Raw genomic sequence first — 27,793 nt, 5'->3', positions numbered from 1 at the left:
TCGCTGTGGGACAGCTGCCTTCCCCACATCCTATTCTGTGAGCCTCGCTGATGAGAGTGGTGATTTTCAGGGAGGAGGCACAGAAGCCCAGCCATGCCTCTGCCTCTGCTGGGTGTTAACGTCATCCAGGACTGCGGTCCTCAGCAATTGCTTAATCAGTTCTCACTCCTCTGTTGATTGCAGCTCCCTACACACCCCATAGTGGAATCCTGGAAACAGGTATCCAGTGATGAGGGGCTACGCTGCAGGCCGTGCAGAGAGTGTTCTGGCTGCACAACCTGCCAGACCCTGGCCATTTGCGGAAATTGTCCCATTGCTAGGCCTCTTTTTTTTTTTTTTTTTTTTGAGACGGAGTCTTGCTCTGTTGCCCAGGCTGGAGTGCTGTGGTGCAATCTCAGCTCACTGCAACCTCTGCCTCCTGGGTTCAAGCGATTCTCCTGCCTCAGCCTCCGGAGTAACTGGGATTACAGGCACCTACCACCACAACCGACTCATTTTTTTATTTTTAGTAGAGATAGGGTTTCACCATGTTGGCCAGGCTGGTCTCAAACTCCTGACCTCAAGTGATCTGCCCGCTTCAGCCTCCCAAAGTGCTGAGATTACGGCATGAGCCACTGCGCCTGGCGGGCCGGTTCTTACTAGTTTGGCTGGAGCTTCTTGCCCATGATATCCTCAAGCATAAGGTCCCTCTGCAATGAGTGGTGATTTTTGCCTGTTCATGGGGAAGAACTTTCAGAAGACCTTCTTAGTTTTGAAAACACCTGCATACTTAAGCATCCACAGCACATGGCCCTGATGCAGAATGAATTAGGAGGACAGAAAGATTTGGGGAAGCATCACTGGCCGTTAAACCCGCTCCTAAATCTTTCTGAGCTCTGTAGATGGAGCTTGAGATGTTCCTGTGGACCAATGCAAACTGGAAGTCTTGATGTTCTCTGAAAGTTCCTGGCTTCTGATGTGTCTTGCAGACGAGGTCAGCTCACTACAGTGAGGTTGGATACCACATGGCGGGGACTTTAAAGTTGTCTGTTTCACCCAGGGTGGGGTTCATGCCTAGTCTGACCTCAGTGGGGAGCAGGATGGATTCCACGGGAGCACCCACATTTACCTTCTCGTCTTTTCCCGCTTGCTTCTGCCATTTGCTTGTGCAACCCAGACACTTGGGTGTGAGGGTCTCAGCTCCACAATTAATGATTCTTTAGTTCCCTCTTTTAAAACATTTTTACCATACAATGAATAAATGTTGCTCATACTATCTGCATAATGAAGTTTAGGAATAACTGCCCCCTGCCAAAAGATTGAATGGAAGGCTCAGGAAGTGCTCATGTACATTTTAAAAGATAATAGGAATTCTATGTGAAAAATGGCCCACTTCTTTATTTTAATACTGAAAACAACTTCCTAATCCTAAAATGATTTTCTTCCCCTAATCTATTCTTGGGCATCTTCTTGAATTTCTAGCCTGCTTTGAGGGAAGTCTGGGTTTACAAAGGCGAGATTCAAAGCTTTTCGAACAGGACAGGTCCTCTGGTTCTCTGTGAGAAGAGCCCAGGACCCACCCTGTGAAAGTTCATCTCACTAAATTTGTTCTTCTGGACTGGGTCTTTGCCAGTGTGATTGAAGGTGTTTGTAAGCACATCCAGGAATACTATCCACCCGGGCAGTCACACAGGAGACAGAGCCCAGGGTGGGCTAGTTGGCTGCTTAGAGATGGATCGTGGTTAACTTCACATTCTTGTTCTCTTGGGCCAAAGTCTTGTTCATGGTTTAGAATAAGACAGTGTTCAAGCAGCCTGTGGTCAGACTAAGATTGCGTAGTCATCCTCAGAAGTGGCCTTCCAGTGTGCGCTGCGTGAGTCTTTTTTTTCCATAGAAACCAGCCAAAGGACAATGATATATTTAAGAAATAATCATTTTATCAGACACACTGAAATGGATCAGGATAAACAAGAAAGTAACCCGGTGGAGCCTTGTGTACTGCCAGGTGGGAGAGGAGTTCTCTTGTGTGGTTATGGGAAAAGGTGTATTTTATTTCCATTGATGCTTCATCCCACGTGTTTAGTGCGCTGGTTTCTGAAACCGAAGACGAGAGGCAGCCCATTTCCACTGAACAGCCTGGCCATCAATAAGTTTCCAGAAGGACTGGGGAGAAACAAAGAATGGCCCCCAATGCTGGGGTCTTGGGTTATTTTGAGTTAAAGGGACTTGGAGCTACTGAATGTCTTCCACATTCAAGTCCTAGAACTCTTTCCTTGAGATATTCCACTTTACATTTCCAAAGACAGAGGAAATATGGAAGAGCCAATTTCCTTAAAGTTTTCATAGAATTTCATAAGCACAGCATTGATCCGTGATCTGGGTGGTCTGAGAGGAGATCCATTATCCAGGGCTCCAGTACAGGTGCAGGTACAACCGTAAAGGCACTAATGAAGCCAGAGAGGACTGTCTGCATGTCCTCAAGTGACTCTCTGGAGGAATTAGGACAGAAAGAAAACTTACATTGTGATCAGATGCTATAGGAAAATTTCATAGAAAAACCTGAACATAGGAACATACAATTTGGATGGAATCTAGTACTGCGTGGACTAGAGGGCAGAGGAGTTGGATTCCAGTGGTTTTCTAATTTGGTTTCTTACTTCTGCCAGCCCTCAACCCATTCCTTTCTAAGATTCGATACTCTGGCTGGGCTCTGGCTGACTTCCAGCCTTCTCAGGTGGAGCCAGGATTACATCTGTGTCTTTGCATTTTGTATCCAGGTTTCGGCTGAGTCCAGCTCCTCCATGAACTCCAATACCCCGCTGGTGAGGATAACAACACGCCTCTCTTCAACGGCAGACACCCCCATGCTGGCAGGGGTCTCCGAGTATGAACTTCCAGAGGACCCAAAATGGGAGTTTCCAAGAGATAAGTGAGTACTTCTCTTGGCCATGTCCCAGGATGGAGACTCAGCTATAAATGGGGATATTGGATTAACATTTTCTTTTTATGACCCTTAGCCACAAAGGTCTTGCTGTGATGATGTCAGCAGGAGTAAGATTGTGTTTCTAAATAACCAACTCCTGGAAAAGAAAAGAATGGATTTAAAAAAAAAATAGCTCCTTGAAAGCAGAGGTACTTGCCCCTGGCTGGTCCCCAAAGAAGATGACATCTGGTTATCATTTTTCAAGTGTCTGGGCAATTCAGACTCCGTCAAATGGAATAAAAGTAGAATTATCCAATTTATAAAACAGATCTGACATTCCAGCTTTTGGTTACTAGAACAAGACTGTTCTCTGTTCACTTCTGTGGAGAAATTAGATGCAGAATATAAATGGCCTTAAGGACCTCTACCCAGTGTTGCTGTTCTCATTGGTTGTTAATGTCATATTGGGCTGAAAAGCTTCAAATATGGTACCTGACATCTAATTTCTGTGGTCCATAATATTTTCCTTGTTGGATGATACAGAGGTGTGCCAATCAGATGTTTAGTCAAAATGTGGCCACCTGGGTGGTGTTGGGGCTATGTATCTCTTGGTCTTGCTTGAACTCCATGTACTGGAGCTCTGTTGGGCTGCATTTGAATCCTGGCTTTGCCAGACAGTGGCTGGGCAACCTCGGGTGAGGCACCTGATTCTCTGAAATTCATTCTCATAAAATGAGGGTGGTAGTTCAGACCTCCCAGGACTGAGCAGAGTTCTTGGCTTGTGCGAGTTTTCCTTTCATTTCCCTTCACGTGGTGGTAACCTGGGAGCTCTAAACCGCAAACCTCAGCAGGATCATTGTGTGGGGCATGGAGTCAGTGGGCAGAATTTGAGCTACTAGCCCTCATCCTCTAAGCAGGCACCGACCCTCAGATCGTCCTTCTGAAAGGAAGAGCAGTGGTCATTGGAGGGCTGTCCACTCACTTCTGGGGTACTTTTTGTAGTCACAGCTTGAGAGTATGGGAAGGTGGAAATGCTGACTACTTCTGCATCACAACACTGGAATAAGCTCTTGACTTGCTTATAAGCAGCTACCCTGGTTTGCCTTGACATCTTCAGTAGCTCCCGAGATTATATACACTTCTCATGTATACATATACACATTTGGAAATGCAAACATAAGCTTTTCCAGAGACTGATCTGATGAGCTCTATTTGGAAGGGAGAGGTAGCTTATGTGGCTGGCACTTCTGATTTTGATTCACGTGATGTCACATCAGTTTTGTTTCCCAACTGCCAATTTAGAGATGTGTACCGTTAGCTAGGACTGAATAATTGTATAGATATTATTTGGTTAGAGTGTTAATGGAAGTAATTTCCAGTTACTTTCCAATTAATGGAAGTAATTTCCAGTGAGTGAAAAGACCACTCACTCATTCACTTATTCATTCACTCGAGGCATGTTAATTGGACATTTACTGGTGGGGCACCCGAGAAAACACAAAGAATGGTTTCTTTACCTGTAGAATGTGGAGAAATGGATGTTTCTTGTGAACTCCGCCAGCCCTAGTCTGTGTGTGATTATATACACAGATAGGTTCATGTGCACATTCCTGTATATATGACTGAACTGGGGAGTTGTGATCACATTTTAAGAAATTGCAGCTTTCGGGTTTAGTCCATAGTTTTTGCCACCTGTGACACCAGTCAACAGTGGAAGTCTGTATGTGCCCAACTGTTACCTCCCACCCGGGGTACCCTGAGTGTGGAAAATCTGAGTGCTAAACATTTCAAAACAGTGTTTAGCGCAAACGTAGGTGGAACAGATTTCCAATGAATGAAGGCTATTTAGAAGCAGTTTATTAGATCGGAGGCAGAAGTTATACAAAGAAAGGATTGTTATGCTTGTAGTAGCAAGGCAGTGGGACATAAATTAGCCATTTTTCCAATGCAAATATTTATTTTCTGCCAAGATGTTAAATTTAATTTTAGTTCTGGGTAGAAACAAAATGACCTCAGCATAGCACACGCTGCCCTCAGTCTTTATGTTGAACTTCTGCAGACTATTGTGTACTTACCGTAAATACTGTTTACTAATGGCAGCTCCATGCTTTGCTGTGTTATGCTTAAGTTAGAAAGGGCCATATTCATAAGTATTCCAAAGACTTTTGCATTTTGTTGGTTTCTGGAATGCACAAGGACAATATATGGCTATTCATCCGATGTGCATAGACCTTGTAATCTTAGAAATTTAATTTGTGGTGTTCACTTTGGATTTTCTTCATTGTTAATTTTATGTAGTCATAAGGACTTTTAAACTTATGTCAAAAAAAAGTCCCCAATTTTTTAGAATTTTCTTTTGAGTAAAAAATTAGAGATTCATTGAAATGCTTTTAAGAGGCATATCCTGTAACTTGGCAAGGAATGTGACCATAAAATCCATTGGTATTTGAATAATAATTTTAAAGTCACCATTTTACAGGGACAAAAAAATAAGAACAGTCTTAACATTTTTTCTTTGAGCCATTCTAAATTACAAATATTTAATTGGCTCAAGATCAAAAGCTCTTCTCTGGCACTTAGGAAAGCTGACCACCGCACTAGCAAGGATACCTTCCCTAAAGAAAATAAACCGAGAATACCAATGTGAAATTTAATAGCTGTTCCACCAGTAATTGACATTCTCTAAAACGTCACTAGGAAAATACTCGGGCACGTGTGTACCCTAAGTCTCATTAGTTCCATATGATAAGCGCTCCATGCTTTAGCAAGCCGCTGAAAGATTTTTATACTTAGTTCTGGAATTTCCCTCACTACACCCCATCACCAGATGCTATGTGCTAATCCCCTATTTACACATTTAGGCTGACACTGGGCAAGCCCCTGGGAGAAGGTTGCTTTGGGCAAGTGGTCATGGCGGAAGCAGTGGGAATTGACAAAGACAAGCCCAAGGAGGCGGTCACCGTGGCCGTGAAGATGTTGAAAGGTGAGCGGGGAGGCGGCAGGCTCGGGGAGGGGCTGGGTGGAGAGTCTTATCAAGAAAGTTCCTTTTGTGGCATGTGAACTCTATCATGGCACGGGGTCAGAGAGCACATAGTTGACCTAGGGGTTGAGAAGTTTTCAGTATAAATCAGCATCTCGGACAGACTATTTATCTTGAGCTGTGTGTACTTATAAAGAAAAGCCAGTTTTGTTAGAAAGTGGTAGCCTCCTACATAGAGTTATTCTTTGACTCCTTCTTCGTGAACACGATTCTTCATTCTCTCTGTATTTTTATGTGCTTAGAGATTATCAACTCACATATAATTGGATTTATTAGCTAGGAGTTGGTGTGTTGGATTTGGGACTTAAACCTTAACTTTACAAGTACAAGGAAATTTGTGTTTTTGGAGGGAACAAAGAGACGTAAGGGAGCAGAAAGCCTTCTCTTTTGCGTGAGGAACGAAGCAGAAATGACACTGGTCTGGGAGAGTCACTTAGCTGAGAAGGAGCGAATAGGATCAGGGCTGGTGCAGAGCCTCCTGGAACACGTAAACAATTACCTTGAGATGTAAATGTCGTGTTGTGTTTGTGGGACTGTGAACACTTCTATGTTAACCTTCCAACCCTGCTTCATGCCCATGTCCAAATAACTTAAAGAACTTTTAACCATTAACTTGTTTGTCCTGCAGTATTCTTTTATGAGAAGAGTTATAGGGAACGGTCACGTTATAAATCCTCTTGTAGGGATCTCGGAAAGAAGATCCCACGCCGAGTGTTTCCCACGTTTCCAGGCAGAGGGGCCCGTCCTTGGGATATGGTGCCGGGCATGTCGCAGGTGCTCTGAAGTTAGGCTTTGTCTTTCTTTTGTGGGTTCTCATGGGATGGTCATCACGTCCCTCCCAAGGGGAAGTAGCAGGCTGCACTTTGTCAAAAAGATGTGCGTTTTGTTTTTTGGGTTTTTTAAAAGGCTGTTTATCTGAATGACTCCCAAGGAAAACTAGAGTGCTTTGAGATGTTCCCCACCTTGGAGCCTGATGCCGGGGAGGAACACTGTGCTTTCTTGCCCCAGGTGTCATGGCACCACTGACGGAGGCAGCCCCTGGCTGCGTACCAGGGCCAGGTGTGGGAAGGACCCAGGCTTCTCATCTCTTTTGGCGGAACTTCTGGTTTTGCTAATGGAGCTCAGAGTTACATGGGATATTGTAAAAAGGGAGGTCTGGGAGTTCTCTTTCTCTTGTGATGCCCAGGCTGGCAGTCTTCCCTTTAAGGACACAGAAGGGTATTAGTCCCCAAGCCATTGTGGCGTGTCCTTTCTTACAGCCCACAGCTGTGTCTCCCTCCCTCCTCGTGGCCCGTGGCTCCCTCCTTCACATACATCAGTGTAAATTTTACACACAGTCACTTGTATTGATCTTCCTTTTGTGAAGCTAAAAAACTGTTTGCAACATGGTTCTTATCCATGCCCATATTTCATTTTTTTTTTTAAAGGAAACCCAGATTTTTCCATACTGAATTAGCTTGAGGTGGAGGGCACATGGGAAAGTCTTGCCACTTAGGAGAATCTAAGAGAAGCTAACTGCGAGCCCGCGTATGTGGGACCTATGCTATTCTTGCTTGAAATTACAGAGTGGAAGTTTATATAACTTTTCTTAGGATGGGAACTACAGTGCCCTCTGAGAAGCCACTAGAAGTCACAGCCCTTTACCTGCTCAGAATGCACATGCATGCACATTTATGGCCCTGTTTATGGGGAACTCTCTGAACCCATCTCAGAATGCTCTAAGGGCCTCGAGGGGCTGGGTTAGGAATGCTTGGTCGGGAACAAGTCTGTAGTGATTTGAAATGGCCCTACCCTTGGTCTCTTCACTGGTTTCAGGCACTGTGAAGTTGGGTGTGGTTTTCTGAGACGCCTTAGATATGGCAGAGGATGAGGCTATCTCATGGTCTAGGCAAGAATTGGCATTAGTGTCAGAAGCCCCTGCCCTCGTCCTGACTCTTGGCCCCATTGGCCCCCCAGTGAGCTCTTTGACACAGAGTGAGGCAGTTCCCTGTGTAGGCCTTTGTCCCTTCCTCGATAAAATGAGGGAGATGATTTGGAAAATCTTTTCTGATTCTGAAATTCAATTTCATGCTGTTTCAACTGTTAGTTTCAACTGTTTCAACTGTTAGTCTTTGGCAACTAACAGTAGCTGCCCATGAGTTAGACGAAATGAACTGATTTGTGAATATGCCTACTGTTCATAGATGATGCCACAGAGAAAGACCTTTCTGATCTGGTGTCAGAGATGGAGATGATGAAGATGATTGGGAAACACAAGAATATCATAAATCTTCTTGGAGCCTGCACACAGGATGGTGAGTAGGACGAAAAACTGCATTTGCCCAAATACTCTGCAGTTTGATTGAATCATTTTAGAAACGGTTGGGCTTCTAGATCCTGCTCCCAGAGCACCCCGTGTGCATGTTTAAAGTTCTTTTTAAAATCCCCATTGGAAGATGTTCCTAGCCATGAACACAAAGAAGGGTCTGTGCCCGTACCTGGGGGCCAGTAGAAAGGAGGGTGCAGGGTGACTTTGGATTTGAGGGCCTAGAGGGCCGTGCTGTTTCTAGGTCATAACCTGGAGGGGGTTTTGGAAAAGGCAACCTCCTTATGTTTTTGTTTTGTAAGTGCTAAGAGAGATTTCTCAGAATAAGATCCTATGTTTTGGTTGAGAAGTTCTTCCCTTAAAACAGGGATTGAGGAATCCACATCTTGCTGTGGGTCACAGATGGCTGAGCTCCCAAGAATAGCTTAAAAGAGGAGAAAGCAGTATGAAGGAATACGTTATTTTCCCTGGGGGAGAGAGACCCTGGCTTCTTCCATTGAATGTTTACTGGCACTTTGAAATCAATTTGCTAAGTAATTAGTAAACTTGAAAACGCCTATCTTTGACTTAGCAATTTCTCTTGTAGGTCTGTACAGGAATTGGCGAACTTTTTCTGTAAAGGGAGGTTGTAGATATTTTAGACTTTTGTGGGCCGTATGGTCTTTGTCGCAACTTCTCGTGTCTGCCATAGTAGTGAGAAAGCGGTGCTAGAAGTACAGAAATGAATGGACCTGGCTGCATGCCAATAAAATTTAATTACCCAAACAGGCGGTAGGCAGGATTTGGCTTGCAGGCTGTAGTCTGCCAACCCCGAGTCTATACCATGGAGAAATTATTGCACACGTGTGTAAGGGAACATGTACGAAGATGTTCATTGCCTACTGTTTGTTATGGCTGAAACCTGGAAGCAAATGCCCATGCATATAAGGGAATGGATAAATAATGTGTGGTGTGTTTATATGATACAGTATATGCAGCTGTGAAAAGGAATGATCTAGTTTTATTTTTATAAGCCCAACAGGTTCCAAAAGGATAATATGTGGGGAAAAATGTTGCAAAGCTCTAAGAGCTTTATTATTCATTTATGTGATTAAAAATAATATATTACTTATTGAATAGTTAAAACGAACCAAAAGGATAGAATGGAGGGATCCATTGCTTTCCAAGAGGGCGCAGGTGACAGCATGAGAGTGACAGGGAAGAGCACGTCAACTGTGTCTCTGTTTCATTTCCTATAGCCTTTTGAGGCTATCATGACCAAGGGCTGATTTATCATTTTGGAGAGATTATAATGATATTTTTATGTGTGCTTTTCTGTATGTTAAAACTTTTTCTTTTTTCTTCTTCCTTTTTTTTTTTTTTTTTTTTGAGACAAAGTCTCGCTGTGTCGCCCAGGCTGGAGTGCAGTGGCATGATCTCGGCTCACTACAGCCTCCACCTCCTGGGTTTAAGCGATTCTCCTGCCTCAGCCTCTCGAGTAGCTGGGACTATAGGTGTGTGTCACCGCGCCCAGCTAATTTTTGTATTTTTAGTAGAGACAGGGTTTCGCCATGCTGGCCAGGCTGATCTTGAACTCCTGGCCTCAGGTGATCCACCTGCCTCGGCCTCCGTAAGGGCTGGGATTACAGATATGAGCCACCACGCCTGGCCTCTGTATGTTAAACTTTTAAAAAAAAAAAAAAAAAAAAAAAAAGCATGAGTTGTAATAACTAAAAATGTTTTGCTGAATTGCCCAAGGGCAGACCCTGGATTCTCTCTTTAGGGAGCTTCTCTTCTTCCTCAACAGGGCCTCTCTATGTCATAGTTGAGTATGCCTCTAAAGGCAACCTCCGAGAATACCTCCGAGCCCGGAGGCCACCCGGGATGGAGTACTCCTATGACATTAACCGTGTTCCTGAGGAGCAGATGACCTTCAAGGACTTGGTGTCATGCACCTACCAGCTGGCCAGAGGCATGGAATACTTGGCTTCCCAAAAAGTGAGTCTTTCACATTCTACTTGGTTGGGTGGAATCCAACTAAAAATGTCTTTAAAGAAAACAGGCAATTTGGACATGCTCATTTGCTAGATCAAGCCGTTGCATGTCTTGTACAACCTGGAAAATATTTATTGCGTTATTCACATTTGAGTTTAATGAACTCTTTAAAACCAAAGCAGCCTCATAAACCTATAGCATCGCTGCAGAGATGAGCAGAAAAGATACCTCTTCTTTGAGGCAGGACCATGTCTGATTTCCCTCGGAATTCAGCTCTCCAGGTGGGAAATGGATGGTTTTAAAGGCCCCCTTTAATTCGGATGATTTTCTTTCTTTTTTTTTTTTTTTTTTTTTTTTAGCTTCATTTATTTTGTGGTTACTGAGTTTTTGAACATAGACTTTAGGTGTTTAGTGTTTTGGGTTTGATATGGCATTAAATATTCTAAGAGTAAAGGTCAAACAAAGGGGTATTTTAGTAACCTTGCGTCCTGGAGCTCTGCGTTTATTTTGTCTTGTTTGGCGGGTGACCCTCTGTGGTTAGAAGTTGGCCAGGTCCCCTGAGGTGGACTGCCTGCATTCCAGGCATGCCACTTACCATGGAACTTGAAACATTTCAGTTATTCTGAAAGTAGTTAGACAGGTGCCCAGATGTCCTCGGAGGCATTTTGGATGACCCAAAACTCCCTTGTCAGCCCCACACATAGGGAAGCGGAGGGGCGGAGCTGCCTCCTGTGCAGAGGTGGGCCCTGCTCCTACCTGCAGTGCAGTTTATTGCAGTGCCAGGAATTCCTTGGGTCCCCAAAGAGGTGAGATCCTCTGGTGGGCGTGGACCCTCTGTCACTGGGGGTCTGGGTTGCCTGAAGGGTCACAAACTCAAGTCTCCATGGGGCCATGCCAGTCACACCACCAAGGCCTGCGGATCACTCAGAGTGCAGAGAGATTCGAGGGATGGCTGCACCTCAGCTCTACTCTCTGGCCACATAGGAACATGGCCCAGAGCTACCCCATGTTCTGGATGGTTTTTTCTTTCTTTCTTTCAAACAGGCTGGAGTGCAGTGGCATAATCACAGCTCACTGCAGCCTTGACCTCCTGGGTTCAGGTGAGCCTCCCACCTCAACCTCCTGAGTAGCTGGGAGTGCAGGGATGTGCCACCATGCCTGGCTAAGTTTTGTGTTTTTTGTTTTTTGGTTTTTTTTTTTGGTAGAGATGGGGTTTTGCCTTTTTTCTTTTTAATTTAAGAAAAACTTTAAAAACATTTTTAAGAGAGTTTAGAGTTTAAGACTTTTTCAGATGTTTTTTGTATAAAAATCTCCCAATATATAGGTTTTAGGAAACTAATTAAACACAGGTTTGACTTCTGTGATTGCGTTTGTGTACACGTGCGTGTGCGTGCATGTATGTAGGGGAGTTTGCCAATCAAAAAGTATTTGGCATCCAGAGACAATGAGACAGATCCAGAACATGGGACATTTGACAAGATATCACTTCAAAATGTCAGTGTCTCGAAAGATAAAAACTGCTGGGGAGACAGTTCCGGATTAAAGGGGGCCGATGAGACAATTCGTAAGTGTAAAAGTGGGATCCTGGACTGGATCCTGTGAGTCGGGGAGGGTGGCCAGTTCTTAGAAAGGACATTTGTGAGTGTCCTTTGAATATGGACTGTATAACATTACTGGTTATATTTGTTATCAGTGTTGAATTTCGGGGGGATGACAGTGGTATCTGTTGTAGGAGAAATACACTGAAGAATTGAGATTTGTGAAGTATCAGTGATGCCTGCAACTCAGTTTTAAGTGGTCCAGCCATAACATATAATCAATCCATTCACTATCCCAAGTGTGTATGTGTGTGGGGGCAGGTGGGGCAGGACGTGGAGACAGCAAGTGATTGAGTAGGTGTAACAAGCAAAGCCAGCAGCGGTGGGTACTCACTGTGCCATCCCTCCTTTTCTGCAGCTGTGAACTCTTCCTAAATAAGCCTGGGGAGGGTAGCCCATCTGTAGGCTGCCTATTTTGATATTCTGGTCTTGATCACTCCCTGCCCTACCTGTGTGGGAGATAGGGGAAGCAGTTTTGCACCCAGCAGGGCGGTGCTACTAGGAGAAATGTGGTAGGAGGGCTGGCCCGGTCATTTTATTAAAGCCTTCAACATCTACTCCTAGAGCATCCCCGATGTCTCATGCCCTTGGTCAGGCTCTCCAGCGAAGTGGCCAGAAGAGACATAGTCCTTGACCTCCTGGGGCAGGAACCATGGGTGACAGTAAGAGAAATTCACCGTAAATGTGGGAATGAAAATAAGGTTGTAAAAAAATATTGAAAAATATGCCATGGAGGAAACAGTGGGATAAGGCCTTACTCATGCCAGGACACTGCACTTTGCTGTCACTGCCATGGAAGCCTCTGAGGGGGAGGAAGAGGATCAGTTTGTGCTTCAAAGGTGACTCTCACTGCTGCTTGTGTGGTGAATGAGAAGGCTGAGCCCCTGTCAAAGGTGATGATAGTTTGGGCTAGCGTCTGTTGGGTCCGAAGACACTGAGAGAAGCTGGTGGGCTGATGTTGGACATAGTTTGCTCTTGGGATAGTGAATGGATTGATTAGATAGGAGGGAGAGAAAGAGAGGTCAAGGATGACTTCTGGATTTCCAGCTTGAAAAACCAGATGGTGGTGTAGCTTTCAAGTCTGGGAGGACTTGGGAATCAGGGTTGGGGCAAGGAGCATAGATTTGGGTGGAAAATCAGAGCTCGTCTTGAGTGTATCTGAGTCATCCAAGGGGAGATTATGAAGAAGCTGCAGGCAGCAGCTCAGCTCTGAGGGTGGGCTAACAGCTGGGAGGCAGCAAAGGGAGCTGTGAGTTCAAGCCATGGGCGTGGACAAACTCATCTGCGGAGAAGCTTGGAGGAGGAGAACAGAACCCTGAAGTCAGGTCCTGAGAAAATACTCAAATCTAGAGATTGACTGAAAGCACCAGAAACAGCAGCGGAGACCGAGGAGGCACAGCCTGAGCAGTAGGAAAATCAGGACACGGAGCGCAGAGGCCCCACACGGGAGCTTCAGGAAGGAGGGGGCAGGCAGTAGAGCCTCGGCGCTCAAACTGGTGAGAAGCACGGGTGTTCGGTCCTGGTCCTAGAGGCAGTGGTGGTACCCCTGCCCACCCTAGCCCTGAGGACTCGGAGCTCCTTCCTGTTTTGGAGCTGGCAGAGAGAAAACTAAGAGACGAACTTTGCTAAGCAGGGCAAATGAATCCATTTAATCGTGGAAGAACGGAAGTACCCATATTAAAGTGTTGTGATAATAGTAACTATCGTTATTATTAATTACTGACCACTCTGGGAAAAGCTAACCATCTTCCAGGCACCGTGGCAGAGCATTTGACATAAAGCATCTTATGTAGCCCTCAGAACAACCCAGAAATAGGCAGGATTTGGATCCCCATTGTATGGGGGAGGACGATGAGGAAGCAGCGTGAACGGTTTAAGACCAGATGTGTCAGGAGGACTCAGATGTCCTCACTTCTGAGAAGGGGACTTGTAGGTTCGAAGAATGGAGTGGCAGGTCCCAGACCTAGGTCTCCTGGTCCCCCACTCAGCTGTCTCCTGCTCTCATGAGGCCCCTAACTCTAAACTGAGGCAGGACCAATGAGATTCCGCCTGTGTGGGGCGGGGTTGGGGTGGGAGGGGTTGTTTAGTGCCCCAGTGTGGCCTCATTGTCTCTACATTGAATAACAGCCCAAGGTAAAAGGGATATTGTATGGGCCTTTAAGACATGGCATGGTTCCAAAGCCACTTACTGGAGGCCACACGCAGTTAAGGACCCAGAATAGGTTTCAACATGGAGGTAGATGAAGATGTTAAGCACGGTCCCCTTGTGAGGGCTTTGCTTCCAAAAATGGAGGGCTTATTCTTGAAGGTGGAGAATGAAGAACCAGGCAAAGGGTCCGGCCCTGGCTTTCCCACACCCATCCCCTCACAATGGGGAGTCATGGGCTTGTGAGAGACCTGCTTGCCTGAAGGAAGGGGCAAAAGAGAACTGTTGATTACATCGTTACTGATGTACTGGGTTCATCTGTGCTCAGCGCTGGGCCGATTGAGATGAACACACAGTGCCTGGACTCCAGCAGCTTTCATTTGTGTGTGTACATGTGCGTGTGTGTGTGTGTGAGTGTGTGAGTGTTGGGGTGGGGGTTGGGGACTGGAGACAGAGAAGTGAAAAAACACCATGGTGTATACAGCAATGCAATTAGGTAATAGGGTATTTGAGCCTTATACAATTTATAAAATCCTTACTATTTTTAGCTCAAATCACACTAATTTTACTTTTTTAACTGAATCCCAAACCCAGTTAACCCTCAAAGTGTTAAACCTGAGCAGTTTGTTTTTTGTTTTTGTTTTTGAGACAGGGTCTCACTCTGTCACCTGGCTGGAGTGCAGTGGCGTGATCTTGGCTCACTGTAGCCTTGGCCTCCTGGGTTCAAGTGATTCTCCCACCTCAGCCTCCTGAGTTGCTGGGACTACAGGCATGTACCACCACACCTGGCTATTTTTTGGTAGAGACGGGGTTTTACCATGTTGGCCAGGCTGGTCTTGAACTCCTGACCTCAAGTGATCTGCCCACCTCAGCCTCCCAAAGTGCTGGGATTACAGGCATGAGCCACTGCGCCTGGCCCTGAGCAGATTTTTTTGTTTTTTGTTGAGACAGAGTCTAGCTCTTTCGCCAAGGCTGGAGTTCAGTGGCGCTATCTTGGCTCACTGCAGCCTCCGCCTCCCGGGTTCTAGCGATTCTTCTGCCTCAGCCTCCCGAGTAGCTGGGACTATAGGCGCTTGCCACCACGCCCGGCTAATTTTTTGTGTTTTTAGTAGAGATGGGGTTTCACTGTGTTAGCCAGGGTGGTCTCCATCTCCTGACCTTGGGATCCACCTGCCTCGGCCTCCCAAAGTGCTGGGATTACAGGTGTGAACCACCACGCCCAGCCTGAGCAGTTTTTTTAGTGAAGCCCCAGCTTCCCCACCTGTAAAATGGGTATAACACTATGCATGTCATAGGTTGCCGCAGGAATTCGATGTCATCAGCCATACTGGGCACAGGGCATATTGTCTACATCGTAGGGATGTTGGTCTTCCCTCCCGTAGTGACCCACTGACCTTCACCTATGGAACACCAAACTGTCCCAGGGCCCTAATTGTGTAAAATGGTCAGCTCTCTGTGCTGGAGAACAGCTCACATTCCTGTGGATGACGGGGATTTGGCTTGCCTGTGATTACTTTCTTTTTCTCGGGTGTGGGTTCCAAGTCTCCTCTTACTCAACCCAGAGGCTGGGGTTTGATGTTTCCTAACCCCTGGGATGAGGGATGGCCACACTAGACTCTGGCTTTTGCTGAGAAGATGGTGGAGGGAGCCGTCAGCAGTGTCTCTGTGCAAGCTGAGCCCCAGTGCATGGTTGGAGCCCAGTGCGTGGGAAGCACATTCTTCTGACCACACAGCTTGCCAGACGCACAGAGCGCGTGTCGGCAGGAGCACACCACCGGGAGAGTTTGGCCCGGGGCTTGGAAGTTCAATTTGAAGAGGCCTCCAAAACTGGGAACAGGGCTGCAACCCCAGACGAATCTCCAGGCAGCTTCTGTGAGCTCTCACGTTTCCTGCTTCCAACCTGGCCAGGGATTGCAAGCTTGCGTGGCTTTCCTGCTTTCCCGCTTCTGGGCTTAGGCTACACGGGGGGCCCAGAAGTGTGTGAACACAAGGAATAGCTGCGGGTCGGGGTGGAATCAAACAGTTCCTTATTTATATTTCAGGGATCACTTAGCTTGCCCCTTTTTTAATTGTCCATTTCGTGAAGTGCCTAAGATCGGCCCCATTTCAGCCTTGTTGAATGGACTGATAAGACTTTCTGCTTCGTATGATAGTTAACCTTTGCCAGTAACCAGTGTAAAAGCCTTCGGTGGTGATATTTGCTTCTTTATGTCTTATCTCTTCCCAAAATAGAAGGTGATGATTGGGGACCCTAATTACCTTGTATTCTGTGGAAATCTTGCCATATGAAAGTGTAACAAAAATGCAGCAGCTCACAATAGCGTATCATTTGTAGAAAGGAAAAATCATAGGCCGGGCGTGGTGGCTCACGCCTATAATCCCAGTACTTTGGGAGGCCGAGACGGGTGGATCGCTTGAGGTCAGGAGTTTGAGACCAGCCTGACCAACATGGTGAAACCCCATCTTTACCAAAAATACAAAATTAGCCTGGTGTGGTGGCGGGCACCTGCAATCCCAGCTACTTGGGAGGCTGAGGGCAGGAGAATCACTTGAACCTGGAAGGCAGAGGTTGCACTGAGCCAAGATCGTGCCACTGCACTCCAGCCTGGGAAACAAGAGTGAAACTCCGTCGTCTCAAAAAAAAAAAAAAAAGGAAGGAAAAGTCGTAATAGCTAGATCTTTCTGAGACTCAAGAGTTAGTGTCAAGACAATAAATTAGCTGTTCTGTAGCAAGTATTTAATGTTTCATTGTTTAGATTCAGTGTATGTGGCACATTCAGGCCGAGGCCAGGTGTTAGGAGAAACTGGACTGAGAATGTGGATGGACGGGCATTGGCTGTGGTAAAGGCCAAGAAAGGACATGACTAGTCATTTCAGGAACCTTAGTCATGGGACATGGAGGAGGTACAACAGGGCTAAGTTTGGAAGCGTAGAGACCCGCTAGACGGGCAGTGTGGAAGTCTCAGGGGGAGGGGGCAGACAGTGAAGACGGCCTGGACTCAGGGATTAGCAGTGGGAAAGGCATGGTATGGACACATGGGAAGGCATTTTGGAGTTGAAATCAACAGGACTTGGGAGGAATGTGTAAAGAATACCGGTGTATAGCTCTCCGATTAAGAGAGACAAAGCATTGGAGGAGTTGAAACCTTGAATTTGAGATGTCAAGGGAATATCAGTGGGCAGGTGTCCCACAGACAGTTGAAAATGAGAACATGGGTCTCAGGAGGAAGATCAGGATGGAGGTACGAACTTGCGCATGTTTTGTATGTGTTTAGAATTAATGCCGTGAGGATATATGGAAATACGTAATGGAACAATTCCTCTATTTGAAGGGACAGAAAAAGAGAAGAGCCAGCCGGAGATTCTGAGAGGGCAGGGAGAGACAGAGAGCCAGCTGAGGGAAGGGGACGGGATAAAACTAAACAGAGGGGCCGGGTGCAGTAGCTCACACCTGTAATCCTAGCACTTTGGGAGGCCGAGGCGGGTGGCTCACCTGAGGTCAGGAGTTCGAGACCAGCCTGACCGACATGGTGAAACCCCATCTCTACTAAAAATACAAAATATTAGCCGGGTGTGGTGGCAGGCACCTCTAATCTCAGCTACTCGGGAGGCTGGGACAGGAGAATCTCTTGAACCCAGGGGGCGGAGGTTGCAGTGAGCCGAGATCGCACCATTGCACTCCAGCCTGGGTGACAAGAATAAGACTCCATGTTAAAACAAAAAACAAAAAAAAACCTAAACAGAGGGACCGTTTTAAAAAACAAGCAAGAAATCAGTAGCATCTGACGCCACAGAGGAGGAACAACTGAGGAGTTGGAGGACGTCATTTGCGTCTAACAATTCAGAGGTTCTTCATAAGCTTCAGGAGAGGCAAGAGTAGAACACAGATTAGAATGTTTGAGAAGTGACGGGGAGTGAAGGAGACGCGATGTTGGATTTTAATCAACGCTTCTGAAAATTCAGGTGTGAAGGGCAGGAGAGCAAGTGTTGAGAGAAAAGATTTTAGGATGATTAGATACAGATCTATAAGCAGCTGAAAGGAAGACACCGGTGTGGCTGGACAACTGGAGATAGAAGAGAATATGGTTATTTAGTCTACCTTCGCTCTTCAGAATGATCATTCTGTTTATTTGTAATTCCAAAACAAATATATGTCGTATTCGAGGCTCTCGGATGATCCCAGTTGACCTGTCTTCTTAATCTTAGAGCCACACTGCGTTTTCTTTTCTTTTCTTTTCTTTTCTTTTCTTTTTTTTTTTTTTTTGAGACAGAGTCTTACTCTTACTCTGTCACCCAGGCTGGAGTGCAATGGCGTGATCTCAGCTCACTGCAACCTCTGTCTCCCGGGTTCAAGTGATTCTTGTGCCTCAGCCTCCTGAGTAGCTGGGACTACAGGTACACACCACCACACTCGGCTAATTTTTGTAGTTTTAGCAGAGATGGGGTTTTGCCATGTTGGCCAGGCTGGTCTCGAACTCCTGACCTCAAGTGATCCGCCCACTTTGACCTCCCAAAGTGCTGGTATTACAGGCATGAGCCACCACACCCGGCCACACTGTATTTCTTATAGTATACCACAACTGGTTTTTAACATCAGCTATATTCCTATCTGCATTTTAAGAAATGAACATATTTCCTTTTTGTTCTGGCGGTGTTTTGAAATTAGTTATTTCTCTTGCTTCTTTCTTGATTTCAGTGTATTCATCGAGACTTAGCAGCCAGAAATGTTTTGGTAACAGAAAACAATGTGATGAAAATAGCAGACTTTGGACTTGCCAGAGATATCAACAATATAGACTATTACAAAAAGACCACCAATGTAAGTCGATGGCAGCAACACAGTGGGCAGGGGCGGGGGTGGGACTCAGAATGTTCCAGGAAGAAAGGCCGTCAATGTTGAGAGCTGGGTGGGATGGATGGGGACCCATTCCCCTGCCCTGATTCCCGTTCTTTTGCCTTACTATTCACAAACTTTCAATATGCAAATTTAGCCTCTATTTATGTCAATTTTAGTAAATGTGAAACACTTATATACAGAATAATCAGCAGCCGCTAGGATTTTCTTATGGTTCTCATCAAGAACTTTCATAGCAAAAACTATAGCTTGGAAGTTACTGGTTTAATTTTTGCCTAATAACTGGTCAAGGAGCATCTGTGTGCTAGGGAGATAAAAGATAGAATCCAAGGAGATGGCATTTTATTAATGGCCCAAACCTGTGCATCTCACACATTGTGTATGGTCCTCATTGGGACTGATTTCTGCTCTATTGACTGACTAGTAAAAACCATGAGAATATCAGCTTTTAAACAGGGCATAGCCCTATTGAGCCTGCTAAGATAAATTCTTTTAAATATATTTAGTTTTTACATTTTCCTCTACATTTGCAGGGGCGACTTCCAGTCAAGTGGATGGCTCCAGAAGCCCTGTTTGATAGAGTATACACTCATCAGAGTGATGTGTGAGTAACTCTCTTTTCTCTGGCTTCTTCCTGGGCTTGAGCTGCAAAAATACTGTACGTACTTCACCTTTCTTCCTTCTTTAGTGGCTGCTGCATTTCACACATTCGTAGAAGGTGCAGGAGCTGGCCTTAGAAAGGACGGATTTTATGGTAGGCTGATAACCAATGCTCTGTTACTAATCTGCCTGGCTTCAAAGAGCACAGGAGGTGGAACCGCTGACCTCCCCCTGCCAGAGCGGAAGTCCTTCCCTTGAGCATGTTCATGGATGTGCAACTACAAAGCAGTTATCTAATTCGCCAAGCTCTTGGCATGTTCTTCACTCCATTAAAGGAGTAATCCTGGAGCTTTTCCCACTTAAGAGTAGTTTGTCATATTTCCCTTTAACCCAGATTTGTCCTTAAAGAGTGGAGCTGAGTGAGATGTGGTCCAGGCTGGGGACCTCCACAGGGTCTACTGTCTATGTTTATCCCTCAACAAAAAGGTCTGATCTTGCTTTGGCATCCTTGATAGCATTCTAGAAACACAGTAGAATATTTCTATTATGATATACTGACAAAACCAATGGGGCCAGGCTCCAACTGATATTTTAGATTTGAAAATTCAGTTGAAGGCTGGGTGCAGTGACTCATACCTGTAATCAATCCCAGCACTTTGGGAGGCCAAGGCGGGTGGATCACGAGGTCAGGAGATCACGGCCATCCTGGCCAACATGGTGAAACCCCGTCTCTACTAAAACTACAAAAATTAGCTGGGCGTAGTGATGTGTGTCTGTAATCTCTGCTACTTGGGAGGCTGAGGCAGGAGAATCACTTGAACCTGGGAGTCAGAGGTTGCAGTGAGCTGAGATTGTGCCACTGCACTCCAGCCTGGCAACAGAGCGAGACTCTTGTCTGGGGAAAAAAAAAAAAATCACTTGAACTATTTTTTATTTGTATGAGCAGGAAGAGTTCTGGGTAGGCATTAATTCTGTGCTACCATAGTTGGTCCTCTCAACAATCCTAAAAAAAGAAGACATGACGATCCCATTTTTGCTGTGAGCAACTGAGGCACAGAGGCTGTTCTGCCTGTCCTGTGCTGCTGCTTTTGCTCTGTAGAAAACTGCGGAGTGAAACTCACCACCATCGAGTACAGAAGGTTGTTTCCAGAGTGACCATGACATAGCTAAACCTGGCTCTCTCAGCTTGCTCATCCCAGAGATTGAGCCTCCTGAACTTGGCACAGGAAGTCCACATCTCTAAAGAGTCAAGTGTAAAATTGTGGCCTGTGAGATGTGTTCAGTTTTGTTGTGTGCAACTCATCTGGGGCATGTGATTCCTCATCCTAACCCCAGCCCTGTGCTGATTGCCTTTGCAGTCTTAGTGAGTTCCAGAGCCTCTGTGCAGCAGATGTTCCACCGGCCACAGAGGGCAGCTGTGATCCTGCGGAGCTGGCTTGCTGGCCTTATTCTATCAACTGCCCATCCTAGTAGATCACAACCCTTGGGTCAGGCACATAGGGAGTTGGAAAGGAACGTAAAGGCTTTGAAACTGAGAAGCTGAGATCCTTGCATTGCTAACACCACATTTAAGACAAGCAGCTCTATTCCAGAGTGATGGCAGTTTGCCTTTTTGTCTATTGATGGAAAATTCCGTCAGCACATCCCTGTGTCATCATCATTTGGGGATGCTCTTGCAGGGCAGGAAAGAGCACATAGGATGAACTGCAGGAGGGCCCATTTGTCTTTGAACTTCAGAAGTGAGGAGGTGTTTATGTCTCAGCTGGGCATGTTTAGGTTTTGGCAACGCGGATGGGTTAGTAATGCCGTGCTTTCTCCTTTTGTTGCAGCTGGTCCTTCGGGGTGTTAATGTGGGAGATCTTCACTTTAGGGGGCTCGCCCTACCCAGGGATTCCCGTGGAGGAACTTTTTAAGCTGCTGAAGGAAGGACACAGAATGGATAAACCAGCCAACTGCACCAACGAACTGTAAGGGCTGTTGTCTTTCCTGCTGGTACCACAGTGGACTTGCCACACCAGTAATACCTCTCCTGATGTATCTCATTTTTGAAGGCCCCTGGTTTCCTAAACATGCTCTAAGAAGAATGGCTGAAGCTCTCTGGGCTCAATCCAGAACTGGGATACATAGCGACACCGACAACCATTACTTGTCTGAGAGAAAGAACATTATTCTGAGTATGGAGAGGGCTTTGGATCAGAGGGTGTCTGGCTGCCTGGCTGAGGGCTCCTGACTTTGCAGAGCCAGCGGGAGTGGTCTTCCTGGGCCACTGTGCTGCGCCTTCTGCAGTCTCCCGTGGAGTGACAGGAAGACTCACGGGTCAGGAAACAAGCTAGAAAGCTGCGGGGCCGCCCTGCAGGGTGTAGGATTAAGGAACCAACACAACCTTTCCCTGATGGTTGTGCCTGGCCCCCGCCTGGCCCCATCGTGGCCAGTGGAGAATCGGTGTTTCCGGAACTTCTTGAACCATTGAAAATTGCCATTACAGATTGACGCCAACCACATTTCCTCAGAGTGAAGGAACTCGTGTTTGGTTACCTAGGTCTCACTTGTGTTTTAGTGCAGAGAATTAAAAATGTGTCCAGGCGCTCTCCTTAGAGTACCAGATCTGCCTATAAAACCATGAGCTGGTTTCTAGCAAAACCTGCCTCACACTTTAAGTGGAGTTATGTTGTGTTTGTGACGTGTGCCTGGTGCAGTAGAATCAGTGCTTTGAAAGGAGTCTCTCTGCCTCTTGCCTCAACCCCTCCAGGATTAACTAAGAAGAGTGATTGTCCCAGAAACTGCGGTCTATTGTGTATCATTTCATGGGGATTTTATATCAGTAATCCCGGGAGTGCTTTCGGTGTACCGTGGATGTCTGATGAATGGCCACATTTTATAGCATATTATATAAAGGCACTTATTGTGCTCTTTGTCATTCCTATTGTTTTTTTTTTTTTTTTTTTTTTAATGTAGAGGATCTGTTGAAACCCATAATCAAGATAAGACCTGGGAAGCTAAGCCTATCTAAGAGTTAATCAGGAAGTTAGTGTGCAGCCCAGTGGTGGCAGATTAATTCATCAAAAACTTGAAGTTGTAGTTTTCAAATTTTATTTTATTTTTTTTTTAACTCAGGAAGCTTTGTCAACTAGAATCATTAAGACCCAAAGCACTGGGCAGATAAATAGTACAGCTGCTTTGGTGCAGGGCAGGGTGTCAGGGGAGGGAAGACTGGAGACCAGCCCATAGAAATACGCGTTTTCCTTCAGCCTCCAAAGCATCTTTAGGGTGTGATGCCATTGTGAGATGTCACTGTGGCCCAGGGATACCAGGGAAAACACATAGATGTATCTTTCTTGATGGCTTAGATGCCTTTCTAACATGTTTTGGGTTACGTGCTGTTTTTGTAAGTCAAAGTGCCTTTTGGAGGAACTGGCAGGGAAGCTTTTGGGAAAGTGATTCACGACCTCCTAATCTAGTTGCTTGGAAAGTTCCTAATTTACAACACATCCCCATATTGCCTATTAAAACTGACTATAACCACGTACCCAGTGCATATGAAATTAATTCAAGGAAATCCATTTTTCCCAGGTACATGATGATGAGGGACTGTTGGCATGCAGTGCCCTCCCAGAGACCAACGTTCAAGCAGTTGGTAGAAGACTTGGATCGAATTCTCACTCTCACAACCAATGAGGTAAGAACCTCCTTCCAAGAAGCCCCTTGTCCTTGGTTGTCTTGTGAGACATGCGTAGCATTTTACACACACACTCCCCTGTTGGCTGTTGGTTGGAGTCTGTGGTCTTGTTTATTCTTTTTCCATAGGGTCAGATAGTTCAACTATGGGTTCCTCTCAAATCATGATTTTTCTCAGAACTTCATTTTGTGAGTTCTGACTCATGAAACCAAAGACAGAGGGACATCCCCGAGGCCGCGCTCAGTGTAGCTGCTGGTGGAGCAGTCCGGGGCGTGTGGGAGAGTGGGAAGGGGAAGCAGTATTCACTTGCATTTTTGTGTGCATGGGAAAAAGCTTGGATTCCTGTGCAAGTTTGGTTCTGTGCTTTGGTCATTCGTGGGTGAACTGATAACGTTCGTCATCATTTGCTTGATGGAATACAATGAAGTTTTGCAACACCAGCTTCTGTTATCCACAGTACTATCCTATGTGATCCTGTCGGTAATGCTATATGCCTTGCAGCCTCTTTCTAAGTGTATGTAAACGTACACTGTTTTCTACAATGAGCAACTTACATGATTTTTACATAAAAACATGTACCTTTTGTTAAAATATTTATTTTCCCTAAAATATTTATGCTCTCGCCTGTAATCCCAGCATTTTGGGAAGCCGAGGAGGGCAGATCGCTTGAGGTCAGGAGTTCGAGACCAGCCTGGCCAACATGGCGAAACCCTGTCTCTACTAAAAATACAAAAATTAGTTGGATGTGGTGGTGTGTGCCTGTAATCCCAGCTACTTAGGAGGCGAGGTACGGGAATCGCTTGAACCCAGGGGGTGAAGGTTGCAGTGACTGAGATTGCGCCATTGCGCTCCAGTCTGGGAGACAGAGCGAGACTTCATCTCAAAATAATAATAATAATAATAATTTATGATCTTTGCCAACAAAATAAACACTCGTCTGTCTCTCATTGTGCAAATTTAGCCACGTCAGTGGCTCCTTCAATATGCAGAGAGAGTGCTTTTTATAATTATGGAAAGCATATGCTCTGAGCAGAAAAGATGATAAACCCATCAAGTCTAGTCAAATCTTAAGATAGAGAAATTGTTAATGAATGTATTTTGAGATATTTAATGAGGATGCACAATAGTGTTCTTTTACACAGGAAACTAACTCCAAACCATGCAATTGTCTCAACAAGAAAAAAGTTAAGGTTCCCCAAATATTTTAGAAGGAAAATAATACATTTAATTTCTGATTTAGAAAATAGTTTTAGAGTGATTTTTTTAAAAATAATAATCAAATGTAGTGATATGAAGTCTTAGCTCAGCAGGTTTATCTTATGCGTCTGACTGTGGCGTGTGCTGGATAAAGGAAGAGATTGCACTTAAATGAATACAGCTGACCTTCAGAAGTCGAAAGGAACGGTTCAAGGGGGAAAAGAAACCAACTTTCTTCTTCTGCCAAAATTGTTGTTTCTAGTATAAGTTCCTTTAACTGTAGACTTGGAATCTACTGATATCCCTATTTTTTTCCTATCAGATCTGAAAGTTTATGGCTTCATTTAGAAACTGGGAAAAGTTGGCCAGGCGCAGTGGCTCACGCCTGTAATCCCAGCACTTTGGGAGGCCGAGGCAGGCGGATCATGAGGTCAGGAGTTCCAGACCAGCCTGGCCAACATGGTGAAACCCTGTCTCTACTAAAGATATAAAAAATTAGCTGGGTGTGTTGGTGTGCGCCTGTAAAACCAGCTACTCTGGGAGGCTGAGGCAGGAGAGTCACTTGAACCGGGGAGGCGGAGGTTGCAGTGAGCCGAGATCATGCCATTGCATTCCAGCCTGGGCGACAGAGCGAGACTCTGTCTCAAAAAAAAAAAGAAACTGGGAAAAGCACTAAAGTTCTATTTTAATGATCTCATGTCTATGCTCAAAGTGATTTATTTATATATTTACATGTAGAGTGGGTCCGTTCATACTGAAATTTGTATCTAGTACCCTAAAATAAAAAAGCAGAATGCCATATTGTCTGGCGGATATAAAAATCGAAGTTTCTTTCCTTCTGAAAATCATTACCATATGCTCAAGAAAAATGGTTCCATTTAGGACAAAATTTCATTTTTATCATTGTAAGCAAAAAGTTCTCTTTTGATGTGGTGGGCGTGTTTGTTTCCAGTTGTGTGGTTAATGCTGATGTTGTTGCAACTGACACATTCCCCTTCTGGGATGGGGACTCTTTCTTTTGCCAACCCTGGTGATGAATTATAGGGTTGTGTGTGTGTGTGTGTGTGTGTGTGTGTGTGTGTGTGTGTGTGTCTTTAAAAATGTCTAGTTGCCAACATTCCATGGGCTCTTTTCTGATAACACTGAGGCTGTTCGTGCTGTGGTCTGCACTTTTTGCCCCCTCTCAGCAAAACCACATGTCATAGAATAGTTGTTGGCTTCTGGATGTGTGAGCAGAACTGCCCCACTGTGCCAGCCCAGTGGAGGCAGAGAGTCCCACAAGCTCCCAATTTAGAAAGCTTTTCATAGCTTCAGAACAGGGGTCAGCAACTGCTTTCTGTAAAGGGCCAGGGAGTAAATATTTTCAGCTTCGCTGGCCCTGTGGTCTCTGTCGCAACTTTGCCACTGTAGCCTCAAAGTAGCCACAGACAATATGTAAATAGATGTGTTCTAGTAGATGTATTCTAGTCTGTCTTCTAGTAAAATTTTATGGATCCTGAAATTGGATTTTATGTAATTGTATATAAATTTTATTCATTTTAATCCTATATTATTCTTCTTTTGATTTTTTTTTTCAACCACTTACCAATGTTAAAGACCATCTTTAGCCCTCAGGCCATACAAAGCCGTCTATGGGCACCCAAGTCGGAGGAAGTATCACCCTGGGGTGATCCAGAGGGCTTTTTGCAGCACCAGCACTGGATGCCTTGGGGGAGCAGAGGACACTTTCTGAATCTCAAACCTTCAAAACTTTGAAACTTAACCTGTATTTTCCTAAAGTTTCCTTTAACAGCGCATTATGGATTTAACATACACGAATATATCTAAGCCTTTTTTGAACCTGTTTACATTTTCAACTCAGAGAACTTCTGAGAGTAATCAGTTACATCTGTTAAATTACCCGCCGAATGAAGAAATATTCCCCTTCAATTATCCCAGAAACTACAATAGTAAAATGTAATTCAGAAAATAAATATTCATGGTCTCAACTACTTGAAGGGGGTCTGGGGACCCACAACGTGTTACCGGTTTTCATTTTGCTGGGGCTCGCATTTGAAGCAAGGGCTCTAGTGAGGAGGTGGTGTAGACTCAGCGGGTCATTTAGGTCCGTGTGAAGTCGAGTTGCCTGCCCAGCACCTATAGCTCAACTAGGTTTTATTGTTCTCTACCTGCCAATAGTTGATTTATGATGGATTCCAAGAGAAAAGCTAAGGGCAGCCTGGAGTACATCAGACGTGGTCTCAGGGAGGTCTTCGTGGAAGTCAGGTGGGCTGGGTCTCTGTTCACCTTCTAGGGGTCTCCTGTCCTGTCCTGCGTCCAATACCCACATCTCAAGAGCTTGTGTTTGAAATAAAACTCTTCTCTTCCCTTCTTTCAGGAATACTTGGACCTCAGTCAGCCTCTCGAACCGTATTCACCTTGTTATCCCGACCCAAGATGAAATAAAACGTCTCTCTTCCCTTCTTTCAGGAATACTTGGACCTCAGCCAACCTCTCGAACAGTATTCACCTAGTTACCCTGACACAAGAAGTTCTTGTTCTTCAGGAGATGATTCTGTTTTTTCTCCAGACCCCATGCCTTACGAACCATGCCTTCCTCAGTATCCACACATAAACGGCAGTGTTAAAACATGAATGACTGTGTCTGCCTGTCCCCAAACAGGACAGCACTGGGAACCTAGCTACACTGAGCAGGGAGACCATGCCTCCCAGAGCTTGTTGTCTCCGCTTGTATATATGGATCAGAGGAGTAAATAATTGGAAAAGTAATCAGCATACGTGTAAAGATTTATACAGTTGAAAACTTGTAATCTTCACCAGGAGGAGAAGAAGGTTTCTGGAGCAGTGGACTGCCACAAGCCACCACGTAACCCCTCTCACCTGCCGCGCATACTGGCTGTGGACCAGTAGGACTCAAGGTGGACATGCGTTCTGCCTTCCTTGTTAATTTTGTAATAATTGGAGAAGATTTATGTCAGCACACACTTACAGAGCACAAATGCAGTATATAGGTGCTGGATGTATGTAAATATATTCAAATTATGTATAAATATATATTATATATTTACAAGGAATTATTTTTTGTATTGATTTTAAATGGATGTCCCAATGCACCTAGGAAATTGGTCTCTCTTTTTTTAATAGTTATTTGCTAAATGCTGTTCTTACACAGAATTTCTTAATTTTCACCGAGCAGAGGTGGAAAAATACTTTTGCTTTCAGGGAAAATGGTATAACATTAATTTATTAATGAATTGGTAATATACAAAACAATTAATCATTTATAGTTTTTTTTGTAATTTAAGTGGCATTTCTATGCAGGCAGCACAGCAGACTAGTTAATCTATTGCTTGGACTTAACTAGTTATCAGATCCTTTGAAAAGAGAATATTTACAATATATGACTAATTTGGGGAAAATGAAGTTTTGATTTATTTGTGTTTAAATGCTGCTGTCAGACGGTTGTTCTTAGACCTCCTAAATGCCCCATATTAAAAGAA

General features: G+C 45.0%; 1 protein-coding gene across 16 annotated transcripts in view; it reads left to right on the top strand.

Annotated features, from left to right (window-relative positions):
- The window catches only part of FGFR2 (fibroblast growth factor receptor 2), a 118,627-nt gene extending 91,260 nt beyond the window's left edge, over positions 1-27,367 (top strand). For 8 of the 16 annotated variants that reach the window (XM_054435958.2, XM_054435954.2, XM_063670344.1 and 5 more), the window contains 9 exons: positions 2,757-2,908; positions 5,764-5,885; positions 8,126-8,236; positions 10,034-10,224; positions 18,662-18,784; positions 19,354-19,424; positions 21,250-21,387; positions 22,991-23,096; positions 26,763-27,367. In XM_054435958.2, coding sequence (XP_054291933.1) covers positions 2,757-2,908; positions 5,764-5,885; positions 8,126-8,236; positions 10,034-10,224; positions 18,662-18,784; positions 19,354-19,424; positions 21,250-21,387; positions 22,991-23,096; positions 26,763-26,927 — 1,179 coding nt within the window. In that variant the 3' untranslated portion in view covers positions 26,928-27,367. Of the gene's footprint in view, positions 1-2,756; positions 2,909-5,763; positions 5,886-8,125; positions 8,237-10,033; positions 10,225-18,661; positions 18,785-19,353; positions 19,425-21,249; positions 21,388-22,990; positions 23,097-26,670 lie in introns of all 16 variants that reach the window. The other 8 variants (XM_063670342.1, XM_063670338.1, XM_063670332.1 and 5 more) reach the window with 2 other exon arrangements.
- The last annotated feature ends 426 nt before the right edge of the window (positions 27,368-27,793 follow it).

Source organism: Pongo pygmaeus, chromosome 8 (genome assembly GCF_028885625.2).
Source record: "Pongo pygmaeus isolate AG05252 chromosome 8, NHGRI_mPonPyg2-v2.0_pri, whole genome shotgun sequence".
Classification (NCBI taxonomy): domain Eukaryota; kingdom Metazoa; phylum Chordata; class Mammalia; order Primates; family Hominidae; genus Pongo; species Pongo pygmaeus.
This window is presented reverse-complemented; position numbering and strand designations above follow the sequence as displayed.